Source organism: Rhinopithecus bieti, unplaced genomic scaffold (genome assembly GCF_001698545.2).
Source record: "Rhinopithecus bieti isolate Rb0 unplaced genomic scaffold, ASM169854v2 scaffold_14549, whole genome shotgun sequence".
Lineage (NCBI taxonomy): Eukaryota > Metazoa > Chordata > Mammalia > Primates > Cercopithecidae > Rhinopithecus > Rhinopithecus bieti.
The window spans coordinates 1485619-1511921 of NW_016808027.1; the positions used below are offsets into that span (position 1 = coordinate 1485619).

A 26303-nucleotide genomic window follows, 5' to 3' on the forward strand; every position below is an offset into this window, starting at 1 on the left:
TCATCCTGGTAGGAGGATAGAATTGTGCATTTCCAGGGCTGTGGAAATCATGGCCAATGTATAACTATACTCCAAGGGCTGGTTTCCACTTCTTACACCAATACTGACCCATAGAAAGGAAACAACCATTTCCTCAGGCATGAGTTTTATTGGCATAATCTTACATAATCTTCATAACAATCCTATGAAGTAGCCCTGAAGAGTTAAGAAAATTGTCCAGTATCACCTAACTCATAAGTGGATAAGGCTGGGATGCAAATCCAGGCTCAACTAACTCCAAAACATGGTGCTTTTCTGCTGAACCCTGCTTACAGTAGAACAAGGCTCAAACAGAATGATAAAAGGCCTCACTTTTTAATTAGCTGACAGAAACCATCTGAACCAACCAATTATTGTTGTTTTTCTCTTTCAAATGGCATTTCTAGAACAAGCAAGATAAAAAGAGACTGGGATAAATTCAAAGGTCAGCGGTAGATTTTTAAGAATGATAACTTCTCCCTCTCTGTCTTCTGTGCCAAACCTTCAGTGAAGTGTACGTTCATAAATGTTTTGTTAAGTAGGAGTTTTATATGAAACTTGAGGTGCCAAGCTTCGCATGTAGTATACAGTATAGATGTGATTAAAAAAATAGTGTAACAAAGAAACATATGCTTTGAATTTCTACAGCCTGTGGATTAGGAGGTTCAAGGCAATTTCACCTAGATCATAAGGGGCAGGGAAGTTCCAGCTATCTAGGTGACAATTAACACACGTGCACATACACACTCTCCTACACATACGTTTATATATTAAGAGAAAACATCACTGGAAATAAAATTTTAAAATCACTCAACTATCTGCATATATGCCATATAAAATGCTTTTCTACTGATTAGACAAATTTGAGGTCTCAAAATATTTAGGAATTGAAAAGTGGGCAGTCTCACAGTTTATTCAAAGTCTTGCATTTAGACTACCTGATATTTCTACTGAAATTACCCTTTTAGGCATAAAACTCGTAATACAGGCCTTGAAGTCAAATACACAGGAGTTTGAATCTCAGCTATGTCATCCACGAGCTATGTGATCTTGGGAAACTACCTCTCTGAACTTCTATTTCCTCATCTATAAAGCAATACTTACCTTAAAGAGGTATTGTAGGGATTAAATGAGATAGTTGCAAATGAATTAATGAATCTAGGTAATAAACACCAACCGCTCCTGACATTAAAAAAGAAAAGAGAGAGACAACCGGCTGGGCATGGTGGCTCACGTCTGTAATCCCAGCACTTTGGGAGGCCGAGGTGGGCGGATCACAAGGTCAGGAGATAGAGACCATCCTGGCTAACACGGTGAAACCCCGTCTCTACTAAAAATACAAAGCTGGTAAGCTGGGCATGGTGGCACTTGCCGGTAGTCCCAGCTACTCGGGAGGCTGAGGCAGGAGAATTGCTTGAACCCGGGAGGCAAAGGTTGCAGTGAGCCAAGATCACACCACTGCACTCCAGCCTGGGCGACCAAGTGAGACTCTGTCTCAAAAAAAAAAGACAATCAGACATTATGTACTTCCTGATGGCAGTACACAACATCACCTATCAAGTAGTCTGGCAAACAAAACACCTGAACCCAATGAAGCTTCTAGATTTAACTATTTACAGAGAATATAAGGAACAAAAGAATATGTTAAATTATGGCCTGAGAATTCAATCAGCAAATCCAGATCACGGGAAATTCTATGGGGCAAACAGGAAGGTTTCCTCAAGAAATAAATTGCAAGAAATCAAAAAAGAAAGCGAGATACAAGTGGAACCTTAGATTAAAAGATGCATGAGAGGTGTATCAACCAATTGCTATCTACTTATTTTGATTTTGACTATAACCATAAAAAATTATTTATGAGACAATCAGAAATGTGAATATTGATTAGCTATTTGATGATATTAAAGAACTGCCAATTTTTTAGGTGTAATAATGTCATTGTGATGATGTTTAGAGAGTCCTTATTTTTAGATCATATGAAAATCTTGCAGAGGAAATTATATTTGTTTGGAATTTGCTTCAAAATATTTTGTGACTGGGGAAATACATAGGGGCACAGATGAAACAAATGAGACATAGTTATGGGTTAATAACCATTGAAAATGGACAATGGGCACACTAGGGTCCATCCACTATATTACTCTTCTTTTATATGTGTGAAAATTTTCCATAATATAAGGTTTTAAAAATGAGACAGTGCATATAAAATACCTTGCAGAGTGCCTGGCAAATAGTAAACACTCAATGCCGTCATCATTTTCATCTAACTTCTGTCTCTTCTGTTGGGCAACATTTTCTCAATTCATCTCAAGTTTATTTTGTGACTATACAGCAATATCCAGAATGCCATGTAATTCCATCAGGAAAGTTCAATTGGGCTAAATAATCTTAGCTTATCCTTAGAATCTGGCTTTCACTCAGGCTATGCCAGAGCTGTTTTATTATAATTCCCTCACCGCCAGGTTTGGCTTAGAAGGAGACTGTTACTAGAATGAAACTCAGCTGCCATCACTAAGATGAACATAATTTTTCATGTCTATGCTCTGGGATTCTTTGCTTTTTAACACATACAGTTTTGCTAAGGTAATCCAGTATTAAATAGAGGAGGAAAGAAAAGAAAGGGAAGAAAAGGAAAGGAAGGAGAGAAAGGAAGGAAGGCAAAAGAAAATCTGTAATTCCCTCACCATGTTTCTGCCTCTCATCAGACCAAGGGGGAAAAATAAGACTTACTGTTTGACTTGGCCAACCATTGAGACACGGGCAGACTCCAGATTTCGAATCTGGCCACTCTTCACACTGTGAAAGAAAAGAAGGAAGAGAGAAGGGTATTCAGTATCCATTGTATCAAATCATTGGAATCAAATAATTCTACAGATTATGTGAGACCTAATAAAAAGTAGTGATCATCAGTGTTTCTTACTATAGAGATTGCCACTACTACTCACCTGGCTATATGGTTATAAGCTAGGTAGTAAAAATTAAGTAAAAACACCATAGCCATTTCAGTTCTGCAGCTATTTATCAAGAGGATACCAGGTGCCAGGCCTATATTCAAGAAGCACACAATTCAGTAGGGAGAAAAAGACACACATAATGTTAATATAATAAGGCAAGGTTCAAAGAAGGCACTTTATCACGAATGAGGAGGTCAGAGAAAGCTCCCCAAAGGTCACAGCTAAACTGAGGAGTATAGACAACAAGTTTAACCAGAAAATAAAAGAGGTTGGTTAGAGCATTCTAGGCAGAGGGCACATTGTGAACAAAGGTGCTGTGATGTGAAAGTCGGCAAGATAATGATTTTAGAGGACTGGGTACAAGGAGAAGCAGGGAGGAGGCAAAGGGGGAGCGTGACAGAATAGGACTGGCATGCAGGCGCCAGCTTCTCCAGGGCCTCGTGTGCTGTGCTACAGAGTTTAGGCTATCTGAATAAATTAGGCTTCTCACATTTGTCCACGTAAGTACAACTAAGGGCAAAGCAAAATGACTGCATTCCCAGGGGGAACTGGAAACACTGCCTGAAGCAAGCCACCAGGAGAAAGTGTTTCTTTAAATCTCATTTCTTAGTTAAAAAAATCATTCAAAATTTTAAAGCCCCCCTCCTCAAATAATGACATTATTTCTTACTTTAATGGTAAACTGAGGCAATCAGCACTATTACCTCTTTTAACTACCAACTGAATAAACAAATTCACCAATAATAATATACTCTGCCTTGATGCCTATTTAATACATGAAATATCTCTATTCCAATGAAGGCCAACCTTGGGCACTAGTTCCCATCCCCTCTTGCTTCTGAAAAGATACTGTTTCCTTCAAGTATCCTGTCTCTCTTTTGTGTCACTTTTTTTCTCTTGTGGATGTCACAACCATACTCTACTATCTAGCCTTTAAAAACATTCCCAATGCCACATTCACTACTACCTATTACTCCATTTCTCTGCTCTCCTACACAGCAAAGCTCCTCAAAAGAGTTATCTTGCTTTCTCTACTTTGTCACCTCTCATCCTTTCCCCAACTTATATCTGATTTTTATCTCCCATTTATTATCAGATATTTATTTTGTCAAGGTCATCTCTATCATGCCAATTCCAATAGTCATTTCTTGGCCCTCATCTTACTTGATCTCTCTGCAGCATCTGACACAGTTGTTCTCTCCCTCCTTCTACAAACACTTGCTATACTCACCTGGTTTTCCTTTTACCTCATCAACTGTGCCTCTTCAGTTTCTTTGTTGGATCTTCCTCTTCCTCCTAAGCTCTAAATATTGTGGAATATCCCAAGACTCAGTCTGGGATCTTTTCCTATCAATATGAAGTTCCTAGGTCTTCACATTCAATCTTTCACCTTTAAATATTAACTATGTGATGATGATTCTCCAATTTATCTCTAGTTCAGCCTCTTCTAATTTTCTAAGTAGTATATACAATTGCCTACTTAACATTTCCACTTACATATGTAATAAGCATTTGAGTTTATCCAAACAAAACTGATTATCTGCCCCTTATTTGCTCCCATATCTACTTCTTTCTGTTTCTACCATTCATCCAATTGCTTGGGCTAAAAACCTAGAAGTCATCCTTAAGTCCCTTCCTGCCCTCCCCCGTCTCTCTCCCAACATCCATTCCATAAACCAGTCCTGTCAGCTTTACCTTGAAAATACATTAAAAAATGACTCTCTTTCTTCCTCTGTTGCCATCCTAGTCTATGTTTACCACTCTGACTCTCCTATACTACAACAGTCTCCTAACCAACTTCATACCTCATTCCCCACTTCTTCTATTTGATTCTCCTCAGAACAGCCAGAGTGGTGTAACCAAGATGCAAATTTGTATCTAACTGACCTCAAAGCCCAGGTTTCCCCTAACTTTTTTGTTTTGTTTCGAGACAAGGTCTCACTTTGTTGTTAAAGCTAAAGTGCAGTGGCATCATCATAGCTCACTGTAACCTTGAACTTCTGGGCTCAAATAATCCTCCCACCTCAGCCTCCTGAGTAGCTGGAGTGACTACAGGCACACGCCACCACACCCGGCTAATTAAAAAAAAAAAATTTTTTTTTTTTGTAGAGACAGGGTCTCACTATGTGGCCCAGGCTGGTCTCAAACTCCTGGCCTCAAGTGATATTCCTATCTCAACCTCCAAAAGCACTGGGAGTACAAGTGTGAGCCACCACATCTGGCCTAAAGCCCAGGTTCTTAATGATTATACCCCTGCTGCCTCTCATTAGGAAACCTATGAGAGCAAAAGCAGTAATTCACTGGCTTTATATCTCAACATAAAAAACATCTGGAATAGCCAAAATGGCCATCGGTCATAAACCTGATTCAGATATTCAGCAGAATAAAAAACAAAATTACCAAATACCTCATAGTATAACAATTTGCAGGTTCAGAAAAATCAATGACTCTCATGAAACCCAGTATCTTTAACATTTAACAAACAGAACCCTTATGCTATCCTGTATCTGGCAAAAGAAACAAGACTCTACCTTAAGAGAAGGCCTACCATGATACCCAGGCTGCATTAGGTACCCTTCTTCTATATCCCCTGGCTTCCTTCGTTGTGTTGTGTTTATGCATTTCCTTGTTTGCATCCCCAGTTTTTTGATGACAGAAACTGAGCCTGATTCATCCCCCAGTTCTTAGGTCAGGTACTGACACATCCTAGGCACTAGAAAAAAAATTTTACCGAATAAATTTTAAAGTTTGGAAATAGGGCCAGATGCAGTGGCTCATACCTATAATCCCATGACTTTGAGAGGCCGAGGCAGGCGGGCAGACTGCTTGAGCCCGGGAGTTCAAGACCAGCCTGGCCAACATGATAAAACCCTGTTGCTACAAAAAAAAAAAAAAAAAAAAAACCCAAAAAACAAAAATTAGCTGGGCGTCGTGGTGCACATCTGTAGTCCCAGCTACTTGGGTGGCTGAGGCAGGAGGATCGCTTGAGCCCAGAACGTCAAGGCTGCAGTGAGAGCTGTAATCACGCCACTGGACGCCAGCCTGGACAAGAGTGACACCCCGTCTCAAAAAAAAAAAAAAAGTATGGATAAAAGATAGATGGGCTTTAGACAACTGAGCCAACTCTAGAATAACTTTCTCACTGGTTGTTACTGTGGAAGCAGGCAGGGCACCTGAGGTACAAGCCAAGCTGGCAGCAGCTACATTCTTGATGCTGTCTGCCCAAGATAGAGAGATCTGTTATTTCTGCAAGAACAGGAACCCTGCGTCACAGTAGTGAACAGGAAGTGGTAAAAACAACTTCACCAAACACAAACATCATTCTGACAAGCCATATTCTTGCATAAGACCCTTTGTCCTAGGAAAACTCCTACGATATATTTACCAAGTTCTAAATTTCCACTTGATATCTGATTCAGTTAACAGATATATTCTGCCTGCTAGGGCAGTCTGCCATATGCTATATGAAAGTATAAAAGAAATACAGAATAGCTTCTTCCCTTATGATGCAGGAAGGGCATTAAGACAGACATTAATAAAAATTAATATGAGCCATATCCCTCAAGGGAGGATTGGAAAACTTAAGGGTATACAGCGCTCTAAGAGAGACTTAAAGGTCTCTAGTAATTTTGCTGAAGGAGTCATCTGGGTGGTTTGGAGAACTTAAGAGAAAATGTTCTGAAGAAGGGACTGGAGATAGAGTTAGAAGAATAGGAAGGAAGATAGGATGATGAAGACATTTATCCAAAGACTGATCTCCTTGTGGGAAGGGATAGTGTTTTATTCATCTCTGAATCTTCACCTGTTAGCACAAAATAAGTGTTTAATGAATACTTTATCAAATGATTAACTGAATTAATGAATAAATTCATTCCTTTGCTTCAATGGAATTCTGACACTGATTTTTATAAAAACTACCCATTGAGTTTATTTACCCAAAATCCAAATAAACGTGAGGGAATGGAACCCATAGCCATCTTCCATTTCTCCACCATTTTATCTGAAACACAGCAAGTAAATCCAAAACCACGGAGCATCAGAGGCGGAGGAGGCCTTAGAAACCACCTAGTCTAACCTCTCACCTCAGAGGCAGAAACAGCTAGACCCAGCAGATGATTAATAATTACTAAGATTCCAGGAGGCACTACAGTGTATTGGGAAAAGAATGGGCTTCAGACAACTGAGCCAAATCTAAAATATTTTTAAATATTCAAAAAAATTCTGCTGTTTATATAATGTTTCCTCATATGTTATTACAATAAAGCATAGCAACTGAAATTCTATTCCTCGAACTCGGTGCTTGACCTAAAAAAGAAGAAAAGCTACAATCTAACATTTAGAATAAAGGCAACAGTGGCTGGGCACTGTGGCTCATGCCTGTAACCCCAACACTTTGGGAGGCTAAAGCAGGAGGATTACTTGAGGCCAGGAATTTGATTACTTGATTACTTGAGGCCAGGCTAAAGCAGGAGGATTACTTGAAGCCAGCCTGGGCAACACAGCAAGACCTCGTTTCTACAAAAAATTTAAAAATTAGCCAGGCTTGGTGGTGTGCACCTGTAGTCTTAGCAAATTGGGAGGCTGAGGTGGGAGGATTGCTTGAACCCAGGAGTTCAAGGTTGCAGTGAGCTAGGATCATGCCACTGCACTCCAGCCTGGGTGATAAGAGTGAGGCCTTGTCTCCTAAATAAATAAATAAGTAAATAAGCAAGCAAACAAACAAATTAATTAAATAAAGGTGACAAAGATTTGTTGGTTACCTCCATTCAATAGCATTCTCCAGAGACTTGAAGGTTTTAGGACGACCCCGTAAGAAATTCTGCATGCTATTAAGTGCATCCATAGCTGTACCTGGATGTTAAACAAAAACTGTAACCACATATTTAACTTATTCTGAGCATTTACACTTACTGAGTCAATTACTATATATCTGCTCTTGATGACTGCAGAATTTAGTGATGTTTGCAGAGAAATAAAGATGGCCCTCAATAATTTTTGCCTCTGGGGTATTCACTCCTTTATGTCATGCCCTCACACTGAAGAGGATGACTTACATTCACAAGCAGCAGTGTGACTTCTGAAGCTCGGTCAGAAAAGACATGGCAGCTTCTTTTTATATGATTAAATACAATTATGGGACATACATAGGACTGAAATAGTATGCACTCATAAAATATGTTAATGAAGAGTTTTGATGACATGGAAAACGGTTATCTTGTATAAACTTAAAAAGGATGTAAAGACAAAGGGACATATTTCAAGGTGAATGAAATCAACAATAAACTAAGACAAGGTAATAATCTACCATGGATGTCTCTTATAAGTGAAATCCTGATTTGGTCAGTGCTAAGAAAACTCACCTTCTACAACATCAATCATGCACAGACCCAAGAGGCTTGGTACCAGGTTGGATGATGCTGTGTGGACTGCAATAGCACCACCCATGCTATGTCCGATCAGCATAATTGGAGGAGGAAGGTCCCCATACATGGCTTCAACCACATTGCCAACATCTCTGTAAAGAGAAGAAAAAGATATAAGAACGCTTTCGGACAACACTATAAAAACGGTTTTCTTTCCCAGTTCCTTCCTTTGGTGTGTAACAGTGCTGGGAAACTGTAAAAGTCTATTGGGCCATCTTACAAACATACCTATGTAAATCTTCTAACATGCCCCCAGTATCAATATGTGTAGCCACACACCTAGCTCTCCTGATAAATGGCAGGTAAAGGACTAAGAACTCAAATTACTGAATTTTCCTTTACATCACACTTTCACTGTTCCACATATGTAGTACAATTACGTAAACATATACCTTTATTTTGAAACTAAGATTGAAACTCTGGAAAAATCATTTAACTGCTCTGTTTCAATTTTCCCATCTATAAAACAAGAAAAAAAATTTATTAAGCATTATAATGTAGTAAACCTCGAAATCACAAGATGAGCTCCAGCCTCAGTTTATTTTTCACTATGTGATCTTGGATTAGTTACTTAAACTCTTAGAAACTGAGTTTCAACATCTATAAAAAAAGAGAAAAATATCATTGACTGCTCTGGATTGCTTTGAGGATTAACTGAGAGGTGAACAAGAAAACACCTCGAAAGAGTAAAATGCTTTACAAATGTTAATTATTATTTACAATTTCTCATTTGTTTGAAGGATGAACATAAATGTAAGTATAGTGCTCTGAGAAACTAGAAAGGTGTTCAGAGCTCATTTTATTGGCTTTGGTTCTAGTCTTCAATTATGAATGGATCTGTTTAACAAAGACCAATTTTAAAGCTTTGAAAATTAGAACTGAAGTATGAAGTTTGGTTTTTAATTGTATGTAGGCCTTCCTTGCTATAGCAATAGGTGAATAAGAACAGTAAGGTGTGTTTCTGGAGACCCACTGGCTCTACTGCCTTATTATATACATATATTTTAGGCTAGTTCTACTCCCTTCTTTTGGGAGTGGCTGGTTCAACTTCAAAAGAAAGTTTTGTCTTGCTGAGTGTCACTACATACCTTAAGCGCACTCACACAGTGTTAACCAAATATAGCAAGTGTCAGTGTAGGAACACAGACTTTCATATATAATCTCTACAGTATTCATAATGGCAAAGGCAAATGTTATTAGTTCTGTAGGAATCGATTTTTAAAATCTCATACAACAATTGCGGGAGTGAATAGGATAGCCTCGGCAATTGTAGACAATCTGAATGGGAGATAGGGAGGCCACCAAACTTTGTAAGTGAAAACAAATGGTTTAATATTCCTTCGGACTTAAATTTAAGATTAAGACAGAAAGTGAAGCAGTTCAGGCAGTCATCCAAAGCGATAACAAATAGTTAAGATGAAAAGTCCAAGCTTCTCTGACACCAGTACTGCTTCTATACGAACACAAAATTCTCTCCAGGAGATAAAATGATATGAAGGAAAGAAAAGAGAACTAATACTTATTTAGTGCTTCTTTTTCAGTTGTGCTATAAAACTTTCTTATAACATCACCTAATGTAATCCTTCAGCAGCCCTGTCTAGAAGGGTCTGTATTAATCAATTAATCTCACTGGGTCTATAAATATATTACTGCATTTCTACCAAGTAAAAAGAGCTGCATTTTCTTACTACCTCACTGAAACATATTTTCAATGTTTCAATGGGTTAACCAATTTATGCACTATTGGAACACTAAGCATGTGGGAGTTATTTATATTCTACTGCCCAAGGTCATCACCAAGTTCTGATTGCAAAAATTCAAAAAATTGCAACCTCAGGTATAAATGGTAAAGCCATCTCCCCTTGGCATAGGGTACTGTGAATTCAGAGTAATTTCATGAAGTCAAAACTATGATGCCTTTGCCCAGAGGCCACTGGAAAATATCAGGAACAAAGACTTGATAATAAGTGGTCTTTAGAGTAAGTAACACAGAGGAAATTATTATATATACAGTTTCTAAAAAACAAAACAGGTAGTATTCCAAAGCTAATTCTGCATATTAAAATAACAGACCAGAAAAAAATTATATGCTCAATTAATCTAAAACAACACTGGATATAATTTTGGGGCAAACTTTTTTTTTTTTTCTAAAGAAAAGACTAAAGTTTAAAACATGTTTATATTAAATATCAACATGTAATTTCCAGAATAATTCTTGAACAATTCCAAGAAACTTTCGGTTGCTATAACACAAATAATGAGTAAAATAAAAGGATGCTATGGAAGACTATCTAAGTCCAATTCTCCTTAAAATACACATTAACTGAATTGAAGGAGTTCTGCAGTATCTGCCTCATGCACAAAGGTAGAGAGGTCTGAAACACACCAACTGAACATCGTGTCTGAGCTTAGAAAAGGCATATTTACCCAGGTAGAAGGTAGTTACGATTAATCACTTCATCATCTACCACCAAGAGAAATTTATTGCTATTAAAATCAAGCAGAGCATTCAGTCAACAAGTACCTTACTTGAGGTAAGTCCTGAAAATCCAGAGAAATACAATAAAGATGAAGTAGCAAGGGTTACCTGCAAATCCAGACTGTAACTGGATGTATCACAATTTTGGTGGATGCTTTTTTAAAGGGATTCTGTCATATTTTAATGCTAGGTTACTTTTCTGAGAAGCATTACTGTGTATCACAGAAATTGGAATATCAGAATGACCCAAGCTCAAATTTGGCTTTTTCACATACTTTCTTATGGAGTATTTAGGTTCTGCAGTTGATAGTAAGTATGCCCATTTTGAGATTTTTTTTTTTCCACAGAGTAACTGAATTCAGAAATCACATAAATGTTTGACTGCTTGGATAATTTCAGCAAGAATCCAGTTTGTTCGCCCTTTTGATTCTTGGTCATCATCTTCATCTACTGGGGATGATTTTTATCGTTAAAAAATTTTTTTGGTGCCAGTTAACAACTTACTACCTCAACTCCAATTCATCCTTCATTGCCTGCTGTACAAAAACAGATGTGAGTGAGGCCTTTAAATATTTTTCCTTTGCCAGTAGGCATGATGTTAAGCTATGTTAATGGAGGGGCTAGAGAAACACAGAACTTCCCCAGTATCCAACTCCTGCCAATTCCTGCACAATTCCTCCTGCACAAATGGCTTCTCCAGTACTCTAGCCTTCCCCTACCCAGTGTTTTTGTAGCCAAGTGCCTCTGGTGAGATACCTCCCCAAGAATAGCTTTTCCTGTACCTTAGAGGGCAGAATTCTGTCAGGTTCCAAAGGGCAGATTTTCAGCAAGTTCTAACCTTCGGTAAGCCATGGTTATGCATTCTCCAACAAGGTCTGGATCTCAACCCTAGGTGTACTCCCTCAGCCCAAGGGAGGAGTGGTTGTTCCTTATATCTGCTTTCCTATATTATTAAGAGTTTTCTTTACTTCTTACTACCAATCTCTCATTCCAATCCCCTGTTATTGTGAATAATTATTTATATTCAACTTTACTTATACAATTTACTATGTTGTTTCTCTCTCCTGATGAGCCCTAGACTGAAACATTATTATTTAGTCCATGTTTCCTTAAGGTTCTCAATTAATTGTTCAGTCTCCTCTAGAATGTCAACCAAGGCATCATCATCAATTTGTCTGACTGCCTGGACACTCAGATGATGTATTTCACTTTTTTGTTAAAAGTCAAGAAACCCTTTACTTCCTTAAAAATAATTCACAAATCTTCCTAGAGGTATCACTAACAGGCTTGACTGTTTAAGGATATATTGCTCTCATATTAACAAAGGCAGTAGGAATAATTGCGGGAACAGATTCTTACCTCTCTTTTCATAGTTTTTAAGGCATATGTTCATTGAGTGGAATGATACTCACACTATACACATTATTTCTTTCTCTCTCTCTCTGACAAGGACTATAGCTGAATGACCATAAATTCAATCTACTGACTGTGTCACTTTATAGAGTTATTCAACCTATATGAGCCAGTTTCCTCATCTGTAAAAGGATATGTCTGTATTACAGAGTTAATAATGAGGATTAATTTCGATAAATGATTACACAAAATAAGTTAATGATTTATTATTAATAAATGCTTAGTTTATACTTTAATGAAAACTGGCTAATAAAAAAGTACACAAATAACACCTACCATAATACTAAAACAACTATCTCCAGGTAGACAGTGAAAAAATAACAGTATTAAAATTATTGCTACATCAGTTTGGGCTCTGAAGGAAAAAGTTTATTTTTAAATTAAAGCTGCTAAAGTAAAAGAGGGCAAGATATTTTTGGCCAAAGTGACCAAATACCTGAGAGAGTATGTATTAAAGCAGAATGGCTAGAAGAATCCTATTTATGCTATAGGTCAGTGATTCCCAAACAACAGTCACTGAACTGGCTCCATCAGATTCCTATATAGAGCTTTATCAAAATATAAATGTCCAGACCCCACTGCTAGAAGTAGGTCTGGGGTAGGGTCAAGTCATCTGTATGTCTCGTAACTTCTCAAGTGATTCTGATGAGTGAGCAGTTTTGAGAGCCACTGTATACACTACATTCATTTTTTACTTTAGGCCCAGGGTATAACTGTCATTTTTTTAATATCATGTTCTCATCTTTCTATGACATAAGACGAAGAATATGCACAGGATACCCGAAAGAGAAACTCTCAAGGCCTCTTGCATACAACTACTTTTCCAAGCATGAGTCCATGATAGGTATCCAGATTCAATGCAATTCCATCAACAGAAGAAAACTTTCAAAACTTTCAAAACTTTCAAAAGAAAATAAAACCTTCACAAACTAAACTGTGCCTTAAAGAATTTTCATGTGCTTTATATGATGATCATTTCATTGGACATACCAAGAAAGATGCAGGTTTCTTTCAAGATTAAATAGTAAGGAGAAACCAAAAGTAGAGGAGAGAGAACAGAAGTAAAAGGTTTCTTGTGGTAATTATTCTCCAACAATCTCATCAGGAAAGTGATAAAGTTATAGTACTATTTATAATAGTGATGGGAGACAGGCAATGTGTAAGAAATATCTGGTTACTTACTTTGCCATTGTTTCTGCAGACAGATCTTCAGGATTCTTGACTTTTGTTTCACCTAAAATGAAAATATGTTTAAAATAAAATTCCCACAGACAGGATTAAGGACTTTATAATTTTACACAATGAGTTTAGCAAGGATTTTCTATAGACAAATCTTTATAGTTATCCTAAGAAGGGTAATTACAGTAGCCTAGCAAAGATTTATCCACATTCCTTATACATCAGCATAAGAATGTGGTTACTTTAAAGGACATTTTCTTAGCTTAACACATATAAAATACAAAAATAAATACTATAAATAAAACTTTAATATATACACATACACATACATTTGTAAAGACTAGAAGCTACGACTTCCTTCAAAATGCCCAAATTGAGCTGGGCACAGTGGTTCACACCTGGTATGCTAGCACTCTGGGAGGCAGAGGTGAATGAATCACTTGAGGTCAAGAGTTCAATACCAGCCTGGCCAACATGTGAAACCCTGTTGCTACTAAAAATACAAAAATTAGCTGGGCATGGTGGTGCACACCTGTAATCCCAGCTACTAGGGAGACTGAAGCAGGAGAATTGCCTGAACCCAGGAGGCAGAGGTTGCAGTGAGCTGAGATTGTACCACTGCACTTCAGCCTGGGTGACAGAATGAGACTCCATCTCCAACAACAACAACAACAACAAAAAAAAAACAAACAAACAAACAAAAAAAACCCAAATGGAATAGACAAGGTAATTTTATAGCCATGTTGAAATTTCTAATAGTTACGACTATTTAAAGGGGCTTGATGACTATAATCCAGTAAATGGCTAATTAAGAACTTTACTCACCATGACTTCGCAGATCCAAAGCCACAATCCTACACTGAACTCTACTAATAATCGCTGCCTAGGAGAAAAAGGAAAAGGAAAAGTAGTTAAGACACATTTAGGATAACAAATTTTGCCCAATTCCCAATGATAACTTTGTAAAATGAACTGCCATCAGAATTCAAATGACCCAAGAGAATCAAAAGACTTTCTACTTTTAAGCAAAATGAAAGGATGATTTTCTACTAGTTTTGCCATATATTGTGGTTCTGTCCCACAAAAATATGGCTTTCTCTACTTAAATCCCTCTTTCAATCTTAATTCCTCCTATCCTTTCTTGACACATACAGTTAAGAGCCTTTAGACAATGACCCTCTGAGCTCTGGTTTTCATCTATATTCTTTGGATATCTTTTCCTTACTCTGGAGAGAGAATCCCTTAAATAAGGACGGTGAGTCAGTTTATATCTTGGCTCAGGACATCACAGAAACATGACATTCAAATCATGAAATGTGCTGAAAGTAGAAGTCACGGAAGAGTCTTCTTAAGATTCACTTAAGACAGATACTGCAGAACATACAAGTTTGTGTTCCTGTTAAAATGTATTGAAAAGAAATCATAATATCATGGGGGAGGTACAGTTTTAGAGGTTGAAAGAAATCTGAAATAATTGGGGATCTTCTTCCTCAACTAAATTAGATTCTTTGACAATAATATATCACAATTAGGGCTACCAAATGTCAACAAATTTTACTTTTAAAATAAAATAAGAGAACTGTCTAGTCTAACCATCACATTTTATGAATGAGAAAACTGAGGTCAAGAGAAAGAAAATTATTTGCCCAGGGTCACATAACAAATTAAAAGTAAAAACAGAACTAGACCCAAGGTAAGTTACCAATATAAAAGTCAAAGTAAATCACAAAACAAGTCAGATTAAGTCATATTTTTAAAATCCCATAGAAAATCAAGTCTGATTCTATTTCTATTACTCTAACTAATGAATACCGTTTAAAGACAACAATGGAATGAAATTCTACTATACTTTGCTGTTTGTTCCTGAAAGTTATTTGCTAATTTACAGGAGTTATTTAGTGACAGTAAAGCCTTCAATGACAAAAACAAATCCATATGTTAGAAATAAAATTAAGTGGCAAAGATAGTATTAATTTGCTTGATTCTGTAGATAATAGAGCCAGGTTTATAAAACATAAGCAAAATACGTATTTGAAATTCCAGGCTTTAACTTGAAAGCAGTGATTTACAATCATAGGTGCCTGTCAGAAAATCCCTACAAATATTAAAACAAAATTTTCATTTATTTATTTAACAAATCTTTCTAATAAAATCTGGCACCAATGGAGTAATGGAGTTACAGGAGGGAAAATACTGGCGATACTCCTGCTCTCATGGTATCTACATTCTACTATGGTGGAGGAAGACTAGAAAAAAATAAATGAGCAAAGTAAATTCACAGACTAACACATGCTTTAAAGATAATAAAAAAGTGTCAGAGCAGATCTAGGGTAGCTACTCCAGATCTTGCCACAAATAGTACAACTTTGCTACTTCTGAAATGGATGAGTGGAAAGCAGCTATTTAAGAACTAGACTTAACCAACCATTTTCTCACTAGAATATTATGGTGTTTAGCAGTAACTGCAACAATAGCAGTAGCAGCTAATGTCTACTAAATCTATGTGCCAGTCAGCAATCTAAATGCTTCAAATGAATTACCTAACTTTCTTCTCACAACTCTTTACTACTTAGACATAATTTTCAGCATTTTACAGATGAGGGCATTTTACAGAGAGATTACATAACTTGCCCAAGGTTAAATAACATTACCATGCTGTTTTGGTTGTTATAATAAGTGACAGAGCCAATTTTCAAATCCAAGCTGCCTGGTTCCAGGTGATTTTCAACCCTGGCTACATAACAGAATCACCTAAATACTACCGCCCAGGTACAAACCACCAGAAATTCTGATTCAAGTGAACTGGGTTAGGGGCCAAAGTTATTTATACATTTCAGACTTCTCCAGATGATTCTAATGTATACCCAAAATGAAGGCCCACTATCCTAACCCTAGACTAGAGAACAAGAGACAAGACTGGAAGATCTGGGTAGTAATAACATGCTTCTGTATCACTTTGTAATCTCACCAGATTATCTCAGATAATCTCATATTACCTTCTTAAGAAGTCGGCTGGGAAAATATTAGTACAGTTTTTTTGGCTGACAAAACAGGTTCTTAGAGGTTTATCAAGTATTGGTGAAAGTATGGAGAAATAGGTATCCCCACAAATACATGATATCCTCAAACTTAATTTTGGCCAATTTGATAAGTAAAAAGTGGTATTGTTTTTTAAAAAATTTTGCAGGTACACAGTAAGTGTATATATTTGTGGGGTACATTAGATATTCTGATACAGGCAAACAATGTACAACCATCACATCAGGCAAATGAGGTAGCCATCACTTTAAACATTTATCCTTTCTTTGTGTTCAAAACAATCTAATTATACCCTTTTAGCTATTTTAAAATACACAGTGAACTATTGTTGACTGTAGTCACCCTGTTGTGCCATCAAATACAAGATCTTATTCATTCTATTTAAATATTTTTGTACTCATTAACCATCCCCAATTGTCCTCCACCTCCCACCTCCCTCTCCCCATCCACTATTCCCAGCCTCTGGCAACCATCCTTCTACTCTCCATCTCCATGAGTTCAATTGTTTCCATTTTTAGCTCCCATAAATAAGCGAGAACATGCAAATTTTTTCTGTGCCTGGCATATTTCACTTACCATAATGACCTCCAGTTCCATCCATGTTGTTGCAAATGACAGGGATCTCATTCTTTTTTATGGCCAAATAGTACTCCTTTGTGTACATGGACCACATTTTCTTTATCCATTCATCTACTGATGGACATTGGTTGCTTCCAAATCTTGGCTATCGTGAACAGTGCTGTAATAAACACGGGAGTGTAGTATATCTTCAGTGTACTCATTTCCCTTCCTTTGGGTATATACGTAGTAGTGGGATTGCTGCATTATATGGTAGTTCTATTTTTAGTTGTTTTTTTTTTTTTGAATCAACAAACTGTTCTCCATAGTGGCTTGACTAATTTACATTCTCACCAACAGTGTATGAGGGTTTCCTTTTCTCCACATCCTCACCAGCATTTGTTATTGCCTGTCTTTTGCATAAAAGCCGTTTTAACTGGGGTGAGATGATACCTCATTATAGTTTTTATTTGCATTTCTCTGTGCAAATCAGTGATGTTGAGCACCTTTTCAAATGCTTGTCTGCCATATGAATATATTCCTTTGAGAAATGTCTATTCAGATCTTTTGCCCATTTTAAAATTGGATTAGATTTTTTTCCTATAGAGTTGTTGAACTCCTTATATATTCTGATTATTAATCCCTTGTCAAATGGATAGTTTGCAAATATTTTCTCCCATTCTGTGGGTTGTTTCTTCACTTTGCTGTTTCCTTTGCTGTGCAGAAGCCTTTTAACTTGACATGATCCCATCTGTCCATTTTTGCTTTAGCTACCTGTGCTTGTTGGTTATTACTCAAAAAATCTTTCCACAGTCCAATGTCCTGGAGAGCTTTCTCAATGTTTTCTTTTAGTACTTTCATAGTTTGAGGTCTTAAATTTGAGTATTTAATTCATTTTTAGTTGATTTTTGTATATGGCAAGAGATAGGGGTTTCGTTTCATTCTTCTGTATGTGGATATCCAGTTTTCCCAGCACCATTTATTAAAGAAACTGCCCTTGCCCCAACATATGTTCTTAGCACCTCTGTTGAAAATGAGTTCACTGTAGATGCATGGATTTGTTTCTGGGTTCTCGATTCTGTTCCATCGGTCTATGCATCTGTTTTTATGGCAGTACCATGCTGTTTTTGTTGTTATAACTCTGTGGTATAATCTGAAGTCAGGTAATGTTATTTCTCCAGTTTTGTTCTTTTCTATCAGGATAGCTTTGGCTATTCTGGGTCTTTTGTAGTTCTATGTAAGTTTCAGAATTGTTTCATTTTTGTGAAGAATATCATTGGTATTTTGATAGAGACTGTGTTGCATCTGTAGATTGTTTTGGGTGTTATGGACATTTTAACAATGTTGATTCTTCCAATCCATGAACATGGAATATCTTACCCTTTTTTGTGTCCTCTTTAATTTCTTTCATTGGTGTTTTATACATTCCATTGTATTTCACTTCTTTGGTTAATTCCTAGGTATTTTATTTGTAGCTACTGTAAATAGGGTTACTTTCTTGATTTTCGGATTGTTCGCTGTTGGCATATAAAAACACTACTAATTTTTGTACATCAATTGTTTAACAGTTTTTTGGTGGAGTCTTCAGGATTTTCTAAATATAAGTTCATATCATCTGCAAAATAGGATAATTTACTTTTTCCTTTCCAATTTGGATGCCCCTTCTTTCTTTCTCTTGTCTGATTGCTCTAGTTAAGACTTCTAGTACTATGCTGAGTAACAGTGATGAAAGTGAGTATCCTTGCCATTTTCCAGATCTCAGAAGAAAGCTTTCAACTTTTCATTTATCATCCTTTTAGTATGATACAAGCTGCGGGTCTATCGTATATGGCTTTTATTGTGTTACATCCCTTCTATACCCAGTTTAAGTTTTTTTTGCTTTGTTTTGTTTTTTAATCATGAAGCGATGTTGAATTTTATCAAATCCTTTTCCAGCATCAATTGAAATGTTCATATGGTTTTTGTCCTTCATTCTGTTGATATGATGTAGCACATTGATTGATTTGCATATGCTGAACCATCCTTGCATCCCAGGATAAATCCCACTTGATCATAACGAATAATCTTTTTCTTTTCTTTTCTTTTTTTTTTTTTTTTGAGAAGGAGTCTTGCTCTGTCACCCAGGATAGAGGGCAGCGGCATGATCCTGGCTTACTGCAACCTCCATTTCCCAAGTTCAGGCAATCCTCCCACCTCTGCCTCTTGAGTAGCTAGAATTAGAAGTGCATACCACCATGCCTGGCTAATTTTTGTATTTTTAGAAGAGACGGGGTTTCACCATGTTGGCCAGGCTGATCTTTAACTCCTGACCTCAAGTGATCCACCTGCCTCAGCCTCCCAAAGTGCTGGGATTACAGGCACGAACCACTGTGCCCAGCCTGAATAATCTTTGTAATGTGTTGTTGAATTTGATTTGCTAGTATTTTGCTGATGATTTCTGCATCAATGTTCAGCAGGGATATTGGCCTGTAGTTTTTGTTTTTGTCTGTCTGGTTTTGGTATTAGGGTAACTTGCCTCGTAGAAGGAGTCTGGAAGTATTCCCTCCTCCTCTATTTTTCGGAATAGTTTGAGTAGGACTGGTGTTATTTCTTTTTTAAATGTTTGGTAAAATTCAGCAGTGAGGCCACCAGGTCCCATTTTTTCTTTACTAGGAGACTTTTATTACAGCTTGGATTTCATTACTTGTTATTTGTCTGTTCAGGTTTTGGATTTCTTCATGGTTCAAGCTTCATAGGTTGTATCTGTCTAGAAATTTATCCATTTCTTCTAGATTTCCCAACTTATTGGCATATAGTTGCTCATAGTATCCTCTAGTAATCCTTTGAATTTCTGCGGTATCAGGTGTAATGTCTCCTTTTTCATCTGATTTTATTTATTTGGGTCTTCTTTCTTTTTTTTCAGTCTAGCTAAAGGTTTGTCAATTTTATGTTTTCAAAAAACAACTTTTTATTTTGATCTTTTCTATTTTTTTGTTTTGATTTCATTTATTTCTGCTCTGATCTTTATTATTTCTTGTCTCCTACTAATTTTGGGTTTGGTTTGCTCTTGCTCTTCTAATTCTTTAGGATGCATCGTTGGATTGGTTATTTGAGGGTTTTCTACATTCTTGATGTAGGCTCTTATAGCTATACACTTTCCTCTTAGTATGGCTTTCACTGTATCTCACTGGCTTTGGTATGTTGTGTTTCCATTATCATTTGTTGCAAGAAATTTTAAAATTTCCATCTTAATTTCATTGATGCACTGGTCATTTAGGAGCATACTGTTTATTTTCCATGTGTTTGTATAGTATCCAAAATTCCTCCTCTTATTGATTACTAGTTTTATTCCATTGCGGTCAGAAAATATACTTGATATAATTTCAATTTTTTGAATGTTATCCAAGACTTGTTTTGTGGCCTAACATAGTCCATCCTTGAGAATGATCCATGTGTTGAGGAGAAGAATGTGTATTCTGCAGCTGTTGGATGAAGTGTTCTGTAGGTAACTATTAGGTCCATTTGACATATAGTGCAGATTAGGTAAATTTTTTTTGTTGATTTTCTATCTCGATTATCCAATGCTGAAAGTGGGGTATTGAAGTCTCCAGCTCTTATTGTATTGAGGTCCATCTCTCCTTCTTTAGCTCTAATATTTGCTTTACCTATTTGGGTGTTCCAGTGTTGGGTGCATATATATGTATAACTTATATCCTCTTGCTGAATTGACCCCCTCATCATTATATAATGACTTTTGCCTCTTTTATAGTTTTGTCTTGGAATCTATTTTGTCTGATATACATATAGCTACTCCCGCTCTTTTTTAGTTTGCATCAGCATGGAATATCTTTGTCCCTCACTTTATTTTCAGTTTATATGTGTCTTTATAGATAAAGAGTGCTTCTAGTAGGCAACAGGTCAGTGGGCCTTGTTTTTGTATCCATTCAACCACTCCATGTCTTTTGATTGGAAAGTTTAGTCCATTTACATTCAACGTTATTATTAATAAGGACTTATTCCTGTGACTTTGTTTTCTGGTTGTTTTGTGGTCTTCTCTGCCTTCTTTCCTGTCTTCCTTTACTGCAAGTGTTCTTCTCTGGTGGTATGTTTAAATATCTTGTTTTTTTATTTTTTGTGTATCTGTTGTATGTTTTTGGTTTGAGTTTGCTTGCAAATAGTATCATAACCCATTACTGTAAAGTGGTGACAATTTAAAACTGATTTCATAAACAAACTAACAAACAAGCGTAGAGAAAACCAATACAAACTCTACATTTTAACTTCAGCACTCCACTTTTTAATGTTTGTTGTCTCTACTTCTTTTCTTTTTTCTTTTTAAAGACAGGGTCTCACACTTTTGCCTAGGCTGGAGTGCAGTAGTATGATCTCAGCTCATTACAACCACTGCCTCCCAGCTCAACCAATCCTCCCACCTCAGCCTCCCAAGCAGCTGGGTCTACAGGCACACACCACTACACTTGGTCAATTTTTTGCATTTTTTGTAGAGATGCAGTCTCACTGTGTTGTCCAGGCTGGTCTCAAATTCCTGGACTCAAGCAATCTGTCCACCTCGGCCACCCAAAGTGCTGGGATTACAGGTGTAAGCCACCATCCCCGACCTGTTTATAGCTATTGTTTCTATTTATATATTATTGTGCCGTTTATGTCTTGAAAGTTGTCATAGTTAATATTTTTGATTGGTTCCTCTTTTAGTCTTTCTACTCAAGATACGAGTAGTTTACACACAACAATTACAATGTTATTCTGTGTACTTATCAATGAGTTTTGCACCTTCAGATGATTTCTTAGTGTTCATTAATGTCCTTTTCTTTCAGATAAAAGAACTACCTTTAGCATTTCTTGTAAGTCTGGTGTTGATGAAATCCTCCAGCTTTTGTGTGTCTGGGAAAGTCTTTATTCTTTTTCATGTTTGAAGGATATTTTGACTGGATATGCTATCTTAGCGTGAAAGTTTTTTTTTTTTTCCCCCCAGCATTTTAAATATGTTATGCCACTCTCTCCTGGCCTGTAAGGTTTTTACTGAGAAGTCTGCTTCCAGATGCACTGGAGCTCCATTTTATATTATTTGTTTCTTTTCTCTTTCTGCTTTTAGAATTCTTTCTCTATCTTTGACCTTTGGGAGTTTGATTATTAAATGCCACGAGAGTCTTATTTGGGTTAAATCTGCTTCGTGTTGTATAACCTTCTGGTATTTGAATACTGATATGTTTCTCTAGGTTTGGGAAGTTCTGTTATTAACTTTTTGAATAAATTTTCTATGCCAATCTCTCTCTCTACCTCCTCTTTAAGACTAGTAACTCTTAAGTTTGCCCTTTTGAGGCTATTTTCTATTGTAGGTGTGCTGCATTTTTATTTTATTCTTTTTCTTTTGTCTCCTTTGTGTATTTTCAAATAACCTGTCTTCAAGCTCACTAATTCTTACTTCTGCCTCATCAACTATGTTGAGACTCTGATACATTCTTTATTACGTCAACTGCATTTTTCAACTCCAGAATTTCTGTTCTTTTTAATTATTTCAATTGCTTTGTTAAATTTACCTAATAAATTTTCTGAATTCCTTCTCTGTTATCTCAAATTTTGTTGAGTTTCCTCAAAATAGCTATTTTGAATTCTGTCTGAAAGGTCACATATCTCCGTCTCTCTGGGATTGGTCCCTGGTGCCTTAGTTCATGTGGTGAAGTCATGTTTTCCCAGACAGTCTTGATGTTTGTGAATATTGATCAGTGACTGGGCATTGAAGAGTTAGGTATTTATTGTATGTTTGTACCCATTCTTCCTGTGAAAGCTTTCCAGGTATTCAAAGAAACTTGGGCATTGTGATCTAAGTTTTTGGTCACTGCAGCCATATCTGCATTAGGGGGCACCCCAAACCCCTAGCTCTTGCAGACTCACAGAGGTACTATTTTGATGGTGTTGGATAAGATCTGGAAGAATTCTCTGGATTACCAGGCAGAGATTCTTACTCTCTTCCTTCATTTTCTCCCAAATGAATGGGGTCCCTCTCTGTGCTGAGTTTCCTGGAGCTCAGGGTGGAGTGACACAAGTACCCCTGTGGCCACCAGCACGAGTACTGTGCTGGGTCAGACCTGAAGCCATCACAGCACGGGGACTCACCCAAGGCCTACAGTAACCACTGCCTGGCTATGTATGTTCACTCAAGGCCCTAGGGCTCCATAATCAGCTGGTGGCAAAGCCAGCCAGGCTTCTGTCCTTCCCTTCAGGTCAGTGGGTTGCCCCTGGTCCCAGCTGAGTCCAGAGATGCCATCCAGGAGTTAGGGCTTAGAGATGAAAACCTTAGGAATCTACCTGGTGCTCTATTATACTGCAGCTGAGCTGGCATCCAAGTCACAAGACAAAGTCCTTCCTACTCTTCCCTACCCTTTCCACAAGCATAGTCTCTCCCCATGGCTACAACTACCCCAGGCCCATGTCAAGTACTGGCTGGCTACCACCAGTGTTTATTCATGGCCTAAGAGCTCTTCAGTCACCTTATGGTGAATGCTGACAGGCCTGGGACTGGCTCTTCAGGGCAGTGGGCTCCCCTCTGGCCCAGGGTAGGTCCAGAATGCTGTCCGAGATCTACCCCACTGTTAACTAACTGCAACATGAAGTCTTCTTTACCCTTCCCTCTCCTTTTCTCAATCATAAAGAGTCCTTTCTTATAGCCACCACAGCTGGGAATGTGTTGGGTCATACCTGAAGCCAGCGCATCTCTGCGTCTTACCTCAGGACCACAGCAAGTACTGTCTGAATACCGTTGCTGATTATTCAGAACCCAGGGGCTCTTTAGTCAGCAGGTGATGAATCTTGCCAGGACTGGGTGTTCCCTTCTAGCTCAATATGTGTCATGCTGTCTGGGAATTAGGGCCTGGAATTGGCCTTGGTACTCTGCCTGGTGCCTTATCCTACTACAGCTGAGCTGGTATCCAAGTTGCAAGACAAACTCCTTTTTACTCTTTCCTCTCCTCTTTTCAAGCAGAAGGAAGGAGTCTCTCCCAGAGCTGCAAGCTGCACCACCTGAGGTTGGGGGAGGGATGGCGCAAGCACTGCCCCGGCTGTCCCTGGTATCTCACAAGGTTATGTGCTTCTCAAGTCCACTGGCTCCAAGACCAGCACAGCACCAGGACTTGCCCAGGAATTGTAGTCCTTGTGGCCTAGTCTGCCCTTCAAGTTTATTTAGGACCCCAGAACCCTTTAGCTTGAGTGGCAAGGCTTTCCAGAAATCAAATTCAGAACACTGGAATGGGTAATTCCCCTCTGGCTAAGGCTGGTCTAAACCCTCCCTCTGTGGAAACTGACTGAGTCCTGCCCAGTGTTGCTTTCTGCTGTGACAGGGCAGCACTGAGTTCCAATGCAAAGTCACACAATCACTGTGCTCTCCCTCTCCCAAGCACGCAGATTCTCTCTCCATTCCACGCAACCACTGCCAGCGGATGGGGAAGGGGTGGTGTCAGTAATTCAAGGCTGTCTTTTCTATCCTCTTCAGTGTCTCTTTAAGTGATATGAAGACAGATCTAGGTACTGTAATCATTGACCTGATTTTTGGTTGTTATGAAGGTGATTTTTTGTGTGAACATTTGTTCAATTTGGTGTTCCTGTGGGGAAGACGATAAGTGGAGGCTTCTATTTCAACATCTTGTTCTGCCTCCCCTCTCAAAAGTGTTATTCTTTTATTTTACTTTATATTTTGCTAATAGTAACGTAGTCCCATTTTTATAAGTTTATCCATTATCTATGGTTCTTCTGTGAACTAACACTTATCTCTTGCCCATTTTTCTTCTGGATTATCTTTTTTCTTACTGCTTTGTAGTTTTTTCTTCTTTTTAATATAATGAAAATATTAACCCTTTGCTTATAGTTTGTATTGCACATATATATGAAATATTTTTTATCTAGCACATAGCTTCTGTTTTAACTTTAAGGTATTTTGTCTAGAAGTTTTTGTTTTGGTAAAGTCGAATTAATCTTTTATTTACGGCTTTTACTTCTTTTGGCTAAGTTTAAGAAGGCCTGCCTTAAGGCTGTATCTGAATTTTCTTAAGATTTGTTTTTAAATTCAGCCCTTTAATCCATTTGTATTGTCATTTTCATTGTGTATTAAATTCCTTTTTATACGTGGGCTTATTTCTTTATTCTTTCTGCCAATACCAGACTATTGACTGATAGACTTATGTTTTGATATTTGAAAGACCAGATTGCTCTTTTTCTTGCTCTTTTTCAAAATTATCTTGGTTATTCCTAGGCATTTATTACTCTGTGTGAATTTCAGTTTGTTTAATTAACTCTCATGAAAAAATCCCACTGGGATCTTAGCCAGTTTGGTTAGATTCATACAGGAACATAACTTATTTCCCTATTCAAATTTTCCTTTAAATCCTTCTGTGACATTTTATTTTCTTCATAAATGTCTTACATTTAAAAAATAAGGTCTATTCCCAAGTATTTTATATTTTGTTGCTTTTATGAATAGGATCATTTTTCCTATTACATTTCCAGATCTCCTAAGTGCTAATTTTAGAAAAAACAGATTTTTAAACATCAACTTTGTAAACTACTGCTTAACCAGTAGTTTGTCAGTTGATTTTCTTGATTTTCTAGAGAGAGAATATCTTCACATAATAACTGTTCTGGCAATTTTTTTCAAATCTTTAAAACTTGTCTTTTTTGTATTGACTAGAAACTCCAATATAACACTGAAAATTGCACCCTTACTGTCTTAGTCCATTTATGCTGCTATAAAGAAATATCTGAGCCTGAGTAATTTATTTTCTTATTTTTTTATTTTTTATTATACTTTAAGTTCTAGGGTACATGTGCACAATGTGCAGGTTTGTTATATATGTATACTTGTGCCATGTTGGTGTGCTGCACCCATCAACTCGTCAGCACCCATCAACTCGTCATTTACATCAGGTATAACTCCCAATGGCATCCCTCCCTCCTCCCCCATCCCCATAATAGGCCCCGGTGTATGATGTTCCCCTTCCAGAGTCCAAGTGATCTCATTGATCAATTCCCACCTATGAGTGAGAACATGTGGTGTTTGGTTTTCTGTTCTTGCGATAGTTTGCTGAAAATGATGGTTTCCAGCTGCATCCATGTCCCTACAAAGGACACAAACTCATCCTTTTTTATGGCTGCATAGTATTCCATGGTGTATATGTGCCACATTTTCTTAATCCAGTCTGTCACTGATGGACATTTGGGTTGATTCCAAGTCTTTGCTATTGTGAATAGTGC

The 26303-nt window shown here is 37.4% G+C and overlaps 1 protein-coding gene across 2 annotated transcripts in view; it reads right to left on the reverse strand.

Annotated features, from left to right (window-relative positions):
• PPME1 (protein phosphatase methylesterase 1) overlaps nucleotides 1-26303 on the reverse strand; it is an 83354-nt gene that overhangs the window by 14653 nt on the left and 42398 nt on the right. For both annotated transcript variants that reach the window (XM_017885234.1, XM_017885233.1), the window contains exons 4-8: nucleotides 14292-14349; nucleotides 13470-13521; nucleotides 8333-8487; nucleotides 7733-7823; nucleotides 2749-2814 (exon numbers count right to left, since the gene is read on the reverse strand). In XM_017885234.1, the coding sequence (XP_017740723.1) occupies nucleotides 2749-2814; nucleotides 7733-7823; nucleotides 8333-8487; nucleotides 13470-13521; nucleotides 14292-14349 (422 nt within the window). The remainder of the gene's footprint in view (nucleotides 1-2748; nucleotides 2815-7732; nucleotides 7824-8332; nucleotides 8488-13469; nucleotides 13522-14291; nucleotides 14350-26303) is intronic.